Source organism: Monodon monoceros, unplaced genomic scaffold (genome assembly GCF_005190385.1).
Source record: "Monodon monoceros isolate NGI ecotype Baffin Bay Population unplaced genomic scaffold, NGI_Narwhal_1 Super_Scaffold_1, whole genome shotgun sequence".
NCBI lineage: Eukaryota > Metazoa > Chordata > Mammalia > Artiodactyla > Monodontidae > Monodon > Monodon monoceros.
The window spans coordinates 80,667,824-80,681,631 of record NW_021703765.1 but is presented as its reverse complement, the minus strand read 5'-3'; the positions used below and the strand labels follow the sequence as shown (position 1 = coordinate 80,681,631).

Here is a 13,808-nt window from a genome sequence, read left to right as displayed (position 1 = left end):
CAGCACAGTGGGGCTAAGGGGCTTGTCTAAGGCCCCAGCTGGAAAGTGATAAAAGTGGGACTTGAACCCAGGTGCCAAGGCCAAGACCACTCTGCCTCCCAAGAAGAGTCGGCAATGTTCAAATGTCTGATCCAGAATGCCATCTCAGCAGCATCTTAGATCGGGGGGGTCCTGATTCCTGTAACCCTGCAACCCTGACTGGTTGCTGCCCTCTTAACAGCAGGGAGGGAGGAGGATTTCTGCACCTTGGAGGTGAGAGCTGACTTGGGAAACGAACCCGAGCATCCTGACTTCAGAACCGCAGACGCTGGGGTGTGGCCGTTGGAGCGCCAGAAGCTAAGTTCTTGGAGCCAGGCCCAGTGTGACCACAGACAGCAGAGACACGGCCGCTCCCACACTGCAGGCTTCCAACTCCAAACCCAGCCCCAGGAGGAGCAGGCTTAGAGGCAGTATCTATCAGTCCTGGGCACTTGTAAACAGGGAATGATAGAAAACCACCCAAAATTTTCATCCTAATAATAGCTAACATTGATTACTGAGGATCATCTATGTGCAAGTACTTTTTATGTCTCAAACTCATCCAATCCTCACCATCACCCCGACACAAGCACCAGTGTCATCTTCGTGTCACTGGGGAGGAAAGTGGCACGCAGGGCGGTTAGGTAACCTGCCCAAGGTTACACAGCTGCTAAGTGGCTGGAACCTGAGGTTCTGTTCCAGGGCCGAGCACTTGGCCACCAGGCCACACTTCCCCTCCAACGTGAGGAGGTAGTAATACGTGACGACTGAATCCTGCGGAAACCCCTGCAAGGCAGGTGGGCAGAGGCTGTTCCGAACCTGATGGACAAATTTCAGAGGGTAAGTGATTTGTTCAGACAGCTGACAAATGCTTAGAGCCGATCGATGCTGGGAATGGCTCTTCCACCTGTAAACCAAGGACTCTACCCACCGTCCCAACCTGCCTCTAGTGCCTGGGACTGAGGGAACTAAGCCTCTCAGGGGCGGGTGGTGGCGTGTGCGGTGGGGATGGCGATCTGGGCTGGTGGCGGGGCGGGGGACACGACGACTTCCAGCACCATTGAGACGCCTACCTGAGAATCAACTCTAGCACGTTAGAAACAACGACAGTTACAACAGCTAAAATGTATGCTACTTGCCAGGCATTGTTCTAAGGGGGCAACATGTTTAACTTTTAATCTCCACAAGCAACCTCTGACCCCCCACCATGATAAAAACGAAGAGACTGTCCCCTAGGAGGACAGTCACCAAAACTGATTCACACTGGTGCGTGGCCCTTTGTAAAATAAAACGGGAATTCCCTGGCAGTCCAGTGGTTAGGACTCCGTGCTCTCACTGCCGAGGGCCAGGGTTCAATCCCTGGTTGGGGAACTAAGATCCCACAAGCCGTGCAGTGTGGCCGAAACAAAAAACAAAACAAAACCAAAAAAATGCAACCTTTTTTCTGCCTCTGCCTTGTAAAAAACAAACAAAAAACACAAAAAACCAGAATGACACACGTAGCCTCGCCTGGCAATAAATATTTTAATTTTCATTTCATTTTTATGATGACAAATAATTTTCAAGTTTATTTCTTTTTTTTTTTTTTAAATACAAAGCTAAACCACAAACAGGTACAACCAAGACATTTTATCTCACATTTACACACTCCCATCAGATCCTCCTCCAATTCACTGACCACTGACCAGGCAAGTGTGGGGTGGGGGGAAGACTTTCTTAGGTAGCACCGTCGTGAGACCGGGACAGGGGCACTGAAGTTGAGGACAGGCTCTCATACCTGTCTCCATTCACATTTACCTGGGAGCAGGGGGCCAGGAGACCCCACGTCACGGCTCCAGAGCCCCAGGCCCCTGAACTACAGGTTAACAGAAAGTGGGAATCGGTTTCCCTTTGGGAGGAAGCTACCTGCTGCTCTTCCTGCTGTCACAGTCGAGGTGAAAACTTTACCCTTAGCCGTGATCCCTGGGCCGCTGGGCCCGCCCGCTCCCCTGCACTCCAGCAGCTGGGGTGGGGACCCTGCATTTCGGGGCTTGTAGGCTCACCCTTTGGTTCATGGCTGCATCTTCACAGGAAGGACACCAGGGGGTCTGACAAACAAAAGCCTTGACAGCAGGTCTGGAACTTTCAACCCAGCAGAATCAGGTTGGGGCGGGGGTGGGGAGGTGGGGGATTGGGTAAGTAATTTCTGGTCGCACTACAAAACTTTATTTTTGATTAGAATAGTGTACCATCTCAAATCTCTTCTACAGAAACAAAACCAAGGGGGAGAAAAAAAGCCAAACTAAAAAAAAAAACCCAAACAAAAACGCAGCCACGTCACTCACTTCAAGACCTATATACATGTAAGTTGTCTTCTGTGGTTTCTTTTTTTTCTTTTTTGTTTTTTGATTTTTATTATTATTTTTTTAAAATAAGCTCAGTGTTCACATTTCTATAAAGAAATTAACCCAGTTTCGGGAACCCCTGCCCGGCAGGGCTAGGTAAGCAGTGCTTGTTCCTGCCCACATCTGCTTTGATTCCCCGCCCTGATGCTTCGAGGTGCCCAGAAAAGCGGCAGCCCGTGGAAGAGTAAATCTAGGCCCGGCCCGTGAGCCACCGGGTCAGTAAGCTTTCGAGAAAGCAGAGGGGAAGACTATCTTACTGTGAAACCTCTTTAAGGAATATTCGTGCACTTCCACGTGCGCCTGTCGAGAGGTCAGGAAAACAAGGGCCTGGGGACATCCCGTCCAGGCCGTGAGGAGGCAGCTCTTCCTCGCGCCCGCCTGGCACTGGGACGTCAGGGCTGAGGAGGGGAGAGAGTCCCGGCTCCTCGGGTGCACGAAGGCGCATCGCCCAGCTTCCTAGTTCGTGTTCGACTCTTTCCTCTAAAACCTGTGCTGAGTCTTTGACTGCATGCACGGGAAGCACAAACGTTTAACTTGTATGCAAAAAAGGTACAAAAACAACCAGAATATAAAAGTTTTGGTAATATAAGGCCATCTGTTCAAGTCCACCTTGGAAACCTGTAACAGATATTTAAATACTACAGTGAAAAGGCATCTTAATATACTTTTTTAAAAACATCTGAAGTAATCTGCTAAGATTAAATGTGTAAAAAAAAAAAAAAAGTCAATTCCCTTTGAGGGCACTTTGTCCATTGAAGAAGGGAGGGGGGAGGGGCGGGGCCGTGGGGTTAATGCTTCAGCCAGGGGTGGGCTTCGATGGAAGCCCGGCTGCGGTCCCCATAGTCATACAGGAGCTCCTCCCCAGCCTCGATGTCGCGAGAGGCAATGAGGATGAGGTGAGGCACGCCGTCGATGTCGTGCAGTTTGGTTTGGCAGTTCCCACATTTACTGTGATTGATCAGTCTTCCCAGGCGATTTGTCTCTCTGGTTGCATCCACGCTGGTGGGGAGGGAGGGCGACAGAGGATTAAATTGATAAAGAGGGTTCTGAACCCAGTCAGAGTCATGCTTGCTCTCAGCTCTGGTGGGACGGTTATTTAGGGCCACGTTTTTGGGAAAGCGAAGTAACTCAAAAAAAATATCTTTAAGAGCCCAGAGAGGCGCTCGGTGTGGGGGATCCGAGGCAGGGGGCAGGCCTAGACGGGAATGCAAAAGGCTCTTTGTGGAAATTCTGCATAATAAATAAGTGAATAAAAATCAACTATGTTGACAGTGGGGGGAGGCCGTGCGGGTGTGGAGGCAGGCAGTACATGGGATCGCTCTGTACTTTCCACTCAGTTTTGCCGGGAACCTAAAACTGACCTAAAAAGTACAGTCTATTAAAGAAAAAGCAATCAATGACACTGCCACACTGGGGACAGAGAAGTCAGCAATTCCCAGAGCTGTTCTGGCCACGGGTCCCAGAGGAGAGGCCAGGTGAGCCCCTACGCAGGCTTTCATGAGACTGGTCTATGTCTTGTCCCACGAGACGGCATCCAGAACCGCTCCGATCCCCAAAATTAAACATGGGAAGCAGGGGAGTGGGGGAGCTGCATCCCAGCTTTGAAAAAAGGCAGCAAGAACTAAACAAGAAGGGGGAGCAGGAGAGTCAGGATGCCCTCGGTGGCCCTCTGGCCGGACCTCTGCCGGGGCGGGGAAAAGCCACTCGAAGCACTAGGGGACTTACCAGTAGGTTTTGCTCAGATACTGAAAATAGTACATGTAGCAGCCCGTGGAGGGGTCTTGCGCATACAGAGCCTCCCGCTTCTTGGCGTCGGTGATCTCGATGAGGTCCCCGTGGTATTCCACCACAAACTCGCCCCGGGAGAACTGCTTGGTGGCGATCACGCCCCTGCCTTTGCCGTCAATGAGGTCAATCTGTTGGGTGGTGCCAAGAGTGAGGGTTGGTTCATAACAGCAACAAACGCCACAGTGCAGCGCCGGCTTCCAGGGGGCAGGAGGCTTGCACCGCATTCTTTGAACAGCTTTACTGCGGCAGGCCATAAAATTCACTCATTTCACATGTACAGTTTGATGGGTATTAGTCAACATATACAGCTGTGCAACTATTGCCACAATCCATCACCCCAGAGTTCCCTCGTGCCCATCTGCAGAGCCTTGTTACGCCAGATCCTAAGAGATCTGCTAGGTGGGTGCTGCCCCATTTTGCAGGTGAGAAAACGGGATTAGAGAGGCAGAGTTGTGTCCACGGCCACAAAGCTAGGAAGCCGTGTAGCACAGACTCAAATCCACGTCCTGGCCTCTTCGAGGGAGTAGTAGGACCCAGTGTTCTGAGTCTCTCCTTTATCCCATAATTAACCCTCCTAGGTTTCTCCCCACTCCATTTTAAATGGAGATGGAGGGTGATTGCTTGAGGGGTCCACACTTAAATTCAGATCCCCCTAGGGCAGCGGTCCCCATCCTTTTTGGCACCAGGGACCGGTTTCGTGGAAGAGAATTTTTCCATGGACGGGGGTGGGGACGTTCAGGAGGTGATGCAAGCGTTGGGTAGCGGGGATGCGGGGATGCGGCTTCGCCCGCCCGCTGCTCACCTCCTGCTGGGCGGCCCGGCTCCTAACAGGCCGGGGACCGGTATTGGTCATGCAGCCCAGGGGTTGGGGGCCCCTGCCCCAGGGGATTCCCTGGCGGTCCAGTGATTAGGACTCTGAGCTTCCAATGCACGGGGCACAGATTCGATCCCTGGTCAGGGAACTAAGATCCCGCAAGCCGTGCAGTGTGGGCAAAAAAAAATTTCAGGTCCCCCTCAACGGTGGGTGGAAGCTGAAGCTTTCCAACCCCTGGGTCCTAGTCCAGGGCCATCTGGCCACCACTATGGAGACTTGCTCCCCTCTCATCCACCCAGTGTGTCTGAAATATACGAAGAGAAAAGCAAATCTCCTGGGCATTGCCATTTCCCAGGAAAACAGTCTAGAAAAATCTGATCAGTTTGTCCTTTTAAAAGTTTCCCTAAGCATCATGCTAAATGAAAGAAGCCAGATAAAACAGGCTACACATTCTATGATTCCATTTGTATGAAGTGTGCAGAATAGGCAAACCCATAGAGACAGCAAGCAGACTGGTGGCTGTCAGGGGCTGAGGGCAGGGAACGCGACTGAGTGCAGATGGGTCCGGGGTTTCCGTTTGGGAGGATGAAAAAGTTCTGGAACTAGACAGAGATGATGATTGCACAACTGTGACTGTAGGATGTACTTAACTGTACACTTAAAAATGGTTACAATGGTAAGTTTTATGTTGCATGTATTTCATAATTTTTAAAAAGTTTCCTCAGGGCAACATCTCATGTTTCCTTCGTGAGGCCTTCCCTTTAACGATACTTTTAGCATTTGGTCCCTCGACAACCTGTAACAGCCCGCCTGGTCACAGTGACCATCAGAGGGTTAAAGCAGCGCAGCTCCTATGTGAGCCTCTGCACCAGGGAAGGTGCGACTTCACAGCCTTAACTTCCACGCAGTGGGCCCTGCGGCCCCTTACCTTCATTCCTTCTTCTTTCCCACTTTCAATCAATTCGTCTATTCTTTTCCTTTCTTCAGACTGGGTGGGGAGAAAAGGAAAAACGAGACGTGCATCAGCATTCTCTCCGAGGCCATTCCAGGAGCCCCGGCCACCCGCAGGTCACTTGCAGTTGGCCTCCAGGGCATTGGTCCCAAAGGATGCCCAGGCCCCCAAGCCCCCATCCTTTCCTCAATGCCCATCTGAGGCGGACCATTCGCCACCTGGGGTTTAAAGAGGCCAAGAGGGAGACAGTGGTGGCCCCAAGGGCAGAATCGGGCTTGTGGCTATGTTCTGTTTGGCCCACGCAGACTTCTAGAAAATAGCAAAATTGCTGACATTTAAAAATCAGGACTCTGACTTCATACGACAGCAGCCAGGGCTGTTCAGAGGCTGCGCCCTTTAGACGGGGTGCGTGTGCCCACCGCCTGCTCACTGCGGAATCTTCTGGCCTAGAACAGTGCCTGGCACACAGTAAGCCCTCAAAGCAACAACGGCCCCCCGCCACCCCACATGCACACACACAGCTACCTTGTTAAATGATGAATCAGTTACAAGTGTGCAGAGATAAATGGGAGTAATCATGGGAGAACTGAGATGGGCGACGGGGGACTTTCCTGCCGTGACAGAACAAGGCAGAGGAGACAAGCTGAGGAGAGCCGGGGCCGTGGAGGCCCTGAATGCACGGCCCTGAGTTTCACTCTGGAGGCTCGGGGGTTTGGGGCATGTGAGCAACCAGCTCTGAGCGTCCTAAAGAGGATTCTGGCAGCAGCCCACGGGGGACCCAGGGCCTGAGTGGGCGGGAAGGGAGCAAGGTGTTGTCTGCGGAGCTCTTTGTCCGTCTCACCCCCGCTGCCCACACCCAGCCCCGGGCCTCGGTTTCGGCCGGCCCCGGAGGGCAGGCAGGTCAGGCCTGACCTCACCCCTGAGACGAGGCCCAGCTGCCCCGCCCTCGGGCTTCACCTCTGCGGTCAAGAGCCGCCGCCGCCCTGGCAGCCGCAGCCCAGAAGCCCGGCCGACAGCTGCCTCGCCGTCCTGGCCGGCGACCACCTGGCCGTGGTGCGCGCGCGGCAGAGCCAACACAAACGGCGGCAGGCACAGCATGTCTCTCCCTCGCCACTGGCTCTGCGTCCAGGGACAGCGTGAGCTTCACTGTGCCGCCTGCTGCAGGGTCCGGCAGACCTGCGGCGCACCCTACTGCAGCCTCCACTGCCCCGACAGAGAGCCCCCGTTGTTGTTGTTTTTAATTAAAAAGGCCAACTCAGCTGCCCCCCCGCCCCCCCGCCCCACAGCCCAGAGCGGCGCCTGGTGGAGCCCCAGCCTCCCTGTGTGGGCGCGGCGGCTCTGAGCTGGGCTGGGCGGCGTCCCGGGTTCTGGGGGCTGGCACCGCCTCGCCCTCTGCAGTGGCGTCTCTACGATGACCTCACACCGCCTCCCGCTGCAGGCAAACAGCTTGCAACAGCTTGTTCTTGGCTGAAAGACGCTGCCTTTCTAAGGAAATAAAGCCAAAGCTTCTCTCTAGGGGGAAAGATGGACCTCCCCCACTTTTTAAAGGAAGTCCTGCCAGTTCAGAGGTGGGGGGGCAGAGAGAGGCTAGATCACCATCTGTACAGCCACAGCTCTCACATCAAAAGGCTGAAGGGGTCTGTTCCGGTTGAAAGGCCAGGCCCCCACCTCTCTCGTGGGGGGCAATCCTGAGCGCTACTCCCAAGCCTGCGGGTTATTCTGCCGCTCCCGGGGTGGGAGGGTGGACAGAAGCAGCCGGGGGCTGCAGGGCCCGGCCACACCCTGGGTTTCCCTAACAGAAAGGCAATAACCACACCTCACTGCATCAAATATTGATCGCCTGTGCACAGCTCAGCACTCTGCAAACACGGCAGGCAGGGGCCTCACAGCCCAGTCAGCCTTCCTGCCTGGTTTTCGCACGTTCTGAGGGACAGTGGCTGGGTAGGAAAGAGCAGAGAGGGGCCCCAGGAAGGGACAACACGGGGGAAGCAACAGTGACAGTAGTTAACAGGTGCTCAGTGCATACCAGGCACAGTTCTAAGTGTTCTACGTGCATTAACTTAAGAATGTAGCCCTCCCAACAACCGCACACGGTACTACTTTATTATCCCATTTTACAGACAGGACAGAAAGACACAGAGCGGTTAAGTAACTGGCCCGACGTCATACAACCAGGAAGTGGTTCCCAAGCCACTGCTCTTCGCCACCTCGAGACATGAAACTTCTGGACAGCAGAAAAACAAGCCTCCCAAGAGCACGCAGCCCTCATGGTCCTAGGCTCCAATGGCCCTGCCAAAGCCACTTTCATGGTGAGTCCTGACTTTCCAGGCCACATGCTACAGGCGACAAGGCTCCTTCACAGAGGCATCGTAACTAAGCTTCCTGGTGACCCAGAGCATTATGACGGCCCCCACTAGGTCAAGGAGAATATCGAGGCCATGGAGGCCAAGAGACTTGTCCCAAGATGATACAAAGCGAGCTCAGGCTGTGCACGGCAAGCACTGCCCACTGGGATGCCCTGTCCCTTCCGAGAGCCGGAATCAAAACCACGTGACTCTACCTGCAGCTCAGCTTTGCTCTTCCTGGAGCTCCTTCGAACAGGGTAGAAATCTGTGAGCTTACGATTCTGCTGCGTTTTTCCTTGAACTCTGGGGTGAGAAAGGAAGAGGAGAAAACAAGTATTAGCACCGAGACCGCATTCACGTCCAGGAGGCACACAACCCCTGAGGAGCAGGCTCCTTGGAAGCCATGTCACTTCAACACCTCTGTCCACCGTGGCCCAGGGTCACTCAGGCTCACCTGCCCACGGAGGCCTCAGAGAGAGTGTCAAAGACAGGCTGCCTACTCTCGGCGGGGAGCAGGCTCCTGAGCTCTGGTCCCATGACAGACCAAGATGCTGACAAACAGTGGCGTCCCCGGTGGCGACTCAGGAATCTGAGCCTTGACAGCTCAAGGGGCTGAGAGGGTGGGCGGCCTCACCCCTGCCGGCACTGGGCAGGCTGCCCTGTGTTAGGGGTGGCCTCCAGGGGGCACTTACTTTTTCCTGGGAGCCTGTTTGGCCCTGACGGGCTTTTTCAGGGCTTGCTTGGCGGCAGCTGCATTGGGAGAATCACAAGACGAGGTCGGGGTTTTGGGAGGTTCTGTTGCTTCAGATTTTTGGTTTGGAAAAGGGGCCAGGGGACCTCTCCTGGCGTCTTTGATCTTCTGTTCCTCGGCCTTCATGGAGCTTCGTATTGCATTCCCAGAGTTTCTTTTCTCTGTGGGCAGAGGGTGGGGGGAGACAGGCTGACTCTGGACCCACCGGCTCCCGCTTTCCAGCCCTCAGCCGCATGCTAAGACAGGCTTGGAGAGAAGAGAGGGATGGGGCATGTTGGGCAGCCGTGCCCTTGGGCTGTTAAGCCTGGTGTCCACTAACCAGTATCTTGGGCAAAGCGTCTAGCTTTACTTTTTGACCCAGACACTGGGTGCAGCTTTTGGTCTTCTGCATCTTTTTTTTCTTTTTCTAGCTTTGTTGAGGTATAATTGATAAATACAGTTATAAGATATTTGAAATGTTATACCATGATGAGTCAACATATACATTGTGAGTGGATCCCTCTCATCTAATTAATCAACACATCGGGCCTTCTGCATCTTGAGGGAAAGAGCCCTTGAAGCAGAAGCACCACGGCCAGCAACACTGGCGTGAGGGCTCGACCAACGGCTTTTCAGGAAATGGGCTGCAGACCCCAGGGAAAAAAGCTAAATTCCTAAAGGGTGGGCCAGTGTTGGTGGACAGGAGTAAGGCAATAAAGCAGAACCTCTCCCCAGCAAAGACCTCTTCCCCAAGAGCTAGCTGCCTGGAGTGATTCATTTCAGACTCGTTTTCTTTTTCTTTTTTTTTTTGTTAAATTCCCTGTTCTAACAGGGTCGAAGCCCAGTGTTCACAGTGGTTCCCAGCACGGTGCCCCGACACCAGTCAGTGTGTTGTGAGGGACGTCGCCAATGACTTGTTACTAAAAATAGTTGTGGAGCACCAGTGTTGGACTATTTTTTTTCAAAAGAGATTTTATTTTTAACAGATAATTAAATAATACATTGCTGGTGGGAATGTAAGATGGTGCAGTCACTTTGGAAAAGAATTTGGCAGTTCTCCAAAATATTAAACATAGAGTTACCATATGACCCCGCAATTCTAGTTCTAGGAATCTGTCAAGAGAAGGAAAAGCAGATTCTACACAAAAACCTGGACATGAACGTCTGCAGCAGCTTACTAACAGTCAAAAGACCGAAACAACCTGAACGTCCATCAAACGATGAATGGGTAAAGAAAATGTGGTACATCTGCAGGATGGAATATTATTCAGCCACAGAAAGGAACGAAGTACTGACACAGGCTACAACATGGATGAACCCTGAAAATATTATAATGAGTCAAAGAGGCCAGACACAAAAGGCCACATATTAGATGATTCCATTTATATGAAACGTCCGGAATAGGCAAATCCATAGAGACGGGAAATAAATTAGTGGCTGCCTGGGGCTGGGGGAACGGAGGAATGGGGAGCGACTGTGAATAGGCACAGGTTTTCTTTTTGGGGTGATGAAAATGTACTGGAGTTTAACAGAGGTGATAGTCGCACATATCTGTGAATATGCTAAAAACCACTGAATCGTACCCTTTAAAATGGTGAACTTCAGGATATCAGAATTATATCTCAATAAACAAAAGAGAAAAATAAATACATCAGCACCCATCCAGACCATTCTTGCTCCTTGTACGCCCTCCTGGGTGGAGGTAAGGCGTCAGGCGTAACCCTACAAGTGGGTGGTGCTCGTGAACATCAGCAGTCATGTTGAGTCTGCATCAAGGCAGGAAAAGGGTCTAGAATCATGGACAAGAACCTGGACCTTGGGGTCTCCTCCAATGTTCCTCCAGCCCCCAATTCTGACTGTCGCCATGTAGTAACACTACGAGTCAAATCAGCTAGCTTGTGCCCCGTGTCCCCATTTAGGACAATCTACATCCTGCCCCGTTCCAGAGGGGACGTGAGACTGGCTGAGTGCCATCTCAAAAGAGCCCCTTCCCCAACCCAGTGTGGTGAGTGCTGTCCTGAGTGCTGCCTGCGCTGAACTGCGGGGAGGGGCAGGCCGTGATGCTCGCAGCCCAGTGGAGAACAGGCTGACGTATGGAGCGCTCACAAAGCCGCCCCCAACTCCTTTTTTTTGGCCGCACTGCACGGCTTTTGAGATCTTAATTCCCCCGAACGGGGACTGAACCCGGGGTCCAGGGCAGTGAAAGAGCCGAGTCCTAACTACTGGGCCACCAGGGAATTCCCTCACAAAGCCCATCTGCACCTGCTCTTTAACTGACCTTCAGAATGGTCCTGTAGGACTCCTCTCTCTCCCACTGTACAGAGAGAACGGAGGCTCAGAAAAGAGTAGCAAACTGCCCACGTCCCTTCCTTTGATAAATGGCAGAGCTAGGATTGGAACCTTTAAGTCATATGAAGTAACATCACCCTGTGTACCAGGGGGAATCAGGCAGAGGGCTGGCTCCTGCCCCTGGGTCTCAGATCTGGCCCAGAGGTTGGGCTACCCCATCCCTTACGGCACTTTCTGTTAACGAATACAAAGCTTCCTTGTACGGAGCTGCTGATAGCCAGAGTTTTGCTTCTCTAAGGCAAGGTTTAATCAGAAGGGAGCACGGTGAATCGCGGAAAGCTCACGCGCACCGGCGCCCCCGCCCCGCCCCGCCCTCAGCTTTAAAAGGGAATATTTGGGTTAGAACAAGATGTGTAAGAGGTCTCAGCGTGTTCTGCAGGGCCAGACAGAATTTTCAATAACCATTAATTTTCTTGCTCAATATTTTAACCCCAAATCTCATTCCAGAGTATGATGCTCCAGAGACTAGCACTGAACACTTGAGTAGAAAGAAACTTTAGAACTGAGGTCAAGGCCACCTCATAAAAGGGAAGGAAATCAGTTCCTTAGGTTCACACGCCTCAGCGGGAGTGCAAGCGCCTGGTCCGGACAACCTAGACTCATAATTTCTGTACTTTTAGCACCTGTGAGCCTCTCTAACAACAGGCCAGGTGCCATATTGTTGCAACTTGGCAAGATAATCAAGCCTGAAGGACACGCTAACCCTTGTGAAAGCAGGGAGAACCTGTCAGACCAACAGGGCACACGCCCTGGAACAGGCAACTCTTTCCCCCTTGTCTGTGTTTCCCAGCAGCAAGACCAAACATGGTTCAAACCTCTTGAACTTTGGCTTGAAAAGGCTGGATAAAAATTTAGCACATTTACATTATTCTGCAGGATGCGAGCGGGCCAGCTATAGTCAGAACAGGGCCATTTCAGAGGCTTACCGTCGCGTTTCCTGTAGATTCCGGCTAACGGCTTCCCCTGGCATTTGACTTCGTGATGTGCAACTGAGTTCTCTTCCTGAAGGGGGGAACGCATTCCAGAGCATTTGTTCGGGCTCATGTAGGTATAGATCTTTGATTGCCCGGTAAATACATTCTCCTAAAACGACAAATGCATATTCTGAAAGAGGCTTGAAGAAGAAGATCCCACAAGATTTAGGCAGCCAAGGGGGCAATCAGAATACAAGAGACAAAAAATAGACAACATCTCTCAAAAACTGGGCTACTCCAGCCCCAGCAGAGCAGCGGAAGGTTCAGAATCCCCCAGGTCCAAGTCCGTCTCTAATTCCATTCGCTAAGGGGGGACATCTGGCCAGCAGAACCAGCCGTCCACAAAAGTCTATATAAGGAGGAGGCAACCTACCCGTAGCAAGGAGGTCAGAAGGACCAGGGTAAACAAGGCCGGGATGGGAAGAGCTGGCCTAGTGCAGGAGCCGACTGCCCTGGCAGGAGCTGCAGGGACTCTGGCACAGAAGCGGGCCTCAGGGAACCTGATCAACCACTTCTCAGTCCTGAGGTCAGCTGGCAGGACCTACCATTACTGCCTGAGCCTTCTGTGTGCCCAAGCCTGGCCCCTCTCAAATCATGCAGCCCAGTAGCCTCCAAGGACTGCGGGACTGGGCTGCGGTTGGGGTAGTTCTCTCGGGCTAACTGGGGGTTGCAGAGCTAAAGAAAGAAACGCCTAGAGCCGTCGCATTTAGGGCGGTTACTCGACTGCGGTGGGCAGACCGGTGGGGCGGACAGGTCACTGCTGGTGTCTCTGGGTGTGCGGCCTCTCCTCTGAGTAAGCACAGACAGGAGGAGGGCCTTCCCAGAAACCCTACTGAGCCTTTCTGCCTGGTGAGCCATTCAACACCAAGTCAGCGAGACCCTGTGACCTCCCCGAGGGCCCCGGGCAGGCCCCGCACACTCTGGGAAGGCGGCCACCACAGGGGTGGCTGGGTCTCGGGGCCTGGAAATGCCATAAAGACACAAACTTTTACGAGGTCAAACACTGCCAGGGTCATGGCGGAGCGGGTGTGGACGCCACTCCCAGGCAGGCAGCAGAAAAGGAAGCTGCCCGGCCGGGCGCCCCGCCCGCACCCCCGCCCCAGGGCCGCGGGGGCGCCCACGTGCTCTCGGAGCGGGGTCGGCAGGGGCGCCCGGCCGCACGGCCCTTCGGGGCGCGCCGAGCGAGTGCGGGGAGGGTGCCTGCTTACCCCGTTGGTGCGGGGCCTCCCCGGGCCCCTCCGCTCCACCATCTCCGGGCCCGGGGCCGTCGCTGCCACCGCCGCCGCCGCCGCCGCCGCCTCCACCGCGCGGGGCTTGGACATCTTCCTGCCTGGAGAGGGGGACCCGGGGGAAGCGGGGGAGGGGGCGCTCAGGGCGCGGCGGGGCGGGGAGCGGGGCCGCCCGGGCCGGGCGCCGCGGCGGCGCCTCCCGCCGCAGCCATGTTCCGAGGGCCC

The 13,808-nt window shown here is 53.7% G+C and overlaps 1 protein-coding gene across 4 annotated transcripts in view; it reads right to left on the bottom strand.

The window, feature by feature from the left end:
- Nucleotides 1-1,523: 1,523 nt before the first annotated feature.
- The window catches only part of KMT5A (lysine methyltransferase 5A), a 17,386-nt gene continuing 5,101 nt past the window's right edge, over nucleotides 1,524-13,808 (bottom strand). The window contains exons 1-7 of one of the 4 annotated variants that reach the window (XM_029231771.1): nucleotides 13,563-13,723; nucleotides 12,307-12,463; nucleotides 8,994-9,213; nucleotides 8,517-8,604; nucleotides 5,933-5,992; nucleotides 4,128-4,318; nucleotides 1,524-3,401 (exon numbers count right to left, since the gene is read on the bottom strand). In XM_029231771.1, the coding sequence (XP_029087604.1) occupies nucleotides 3,191-3,401; nucleotides 4,128-4,318; nucleotides 5,933-5,992; nucleotides 8,517-8,604; nucleotides 8,994-9,213; nucleotides 12,307-12,463; nucleotides 13,563-13,676 (1,041 nt within the window). In that variant the 5' untranslated portion in view covers nucleotides 13,677-13,723 and the 3' untranslated portion in view covers nucleotides 1,524-3,190. Of the gene's footprint in view, nucleotides 3,402-4,127; nucleotides 4,319-5,932; nucleotides 5,993-8,516; nucleotides 8,605-8,993; nucleotides 9,214-12,306; nucleotides 12,464-12,727; nucleotides 12,740-13,562; nucleotides 13,724-13,808 lie in introns of those variants that run through there. The other 3 variants (XM_029231779.1, XM_029231786.1, XM_029231794.1) reach the window with 3 other exon arrangements.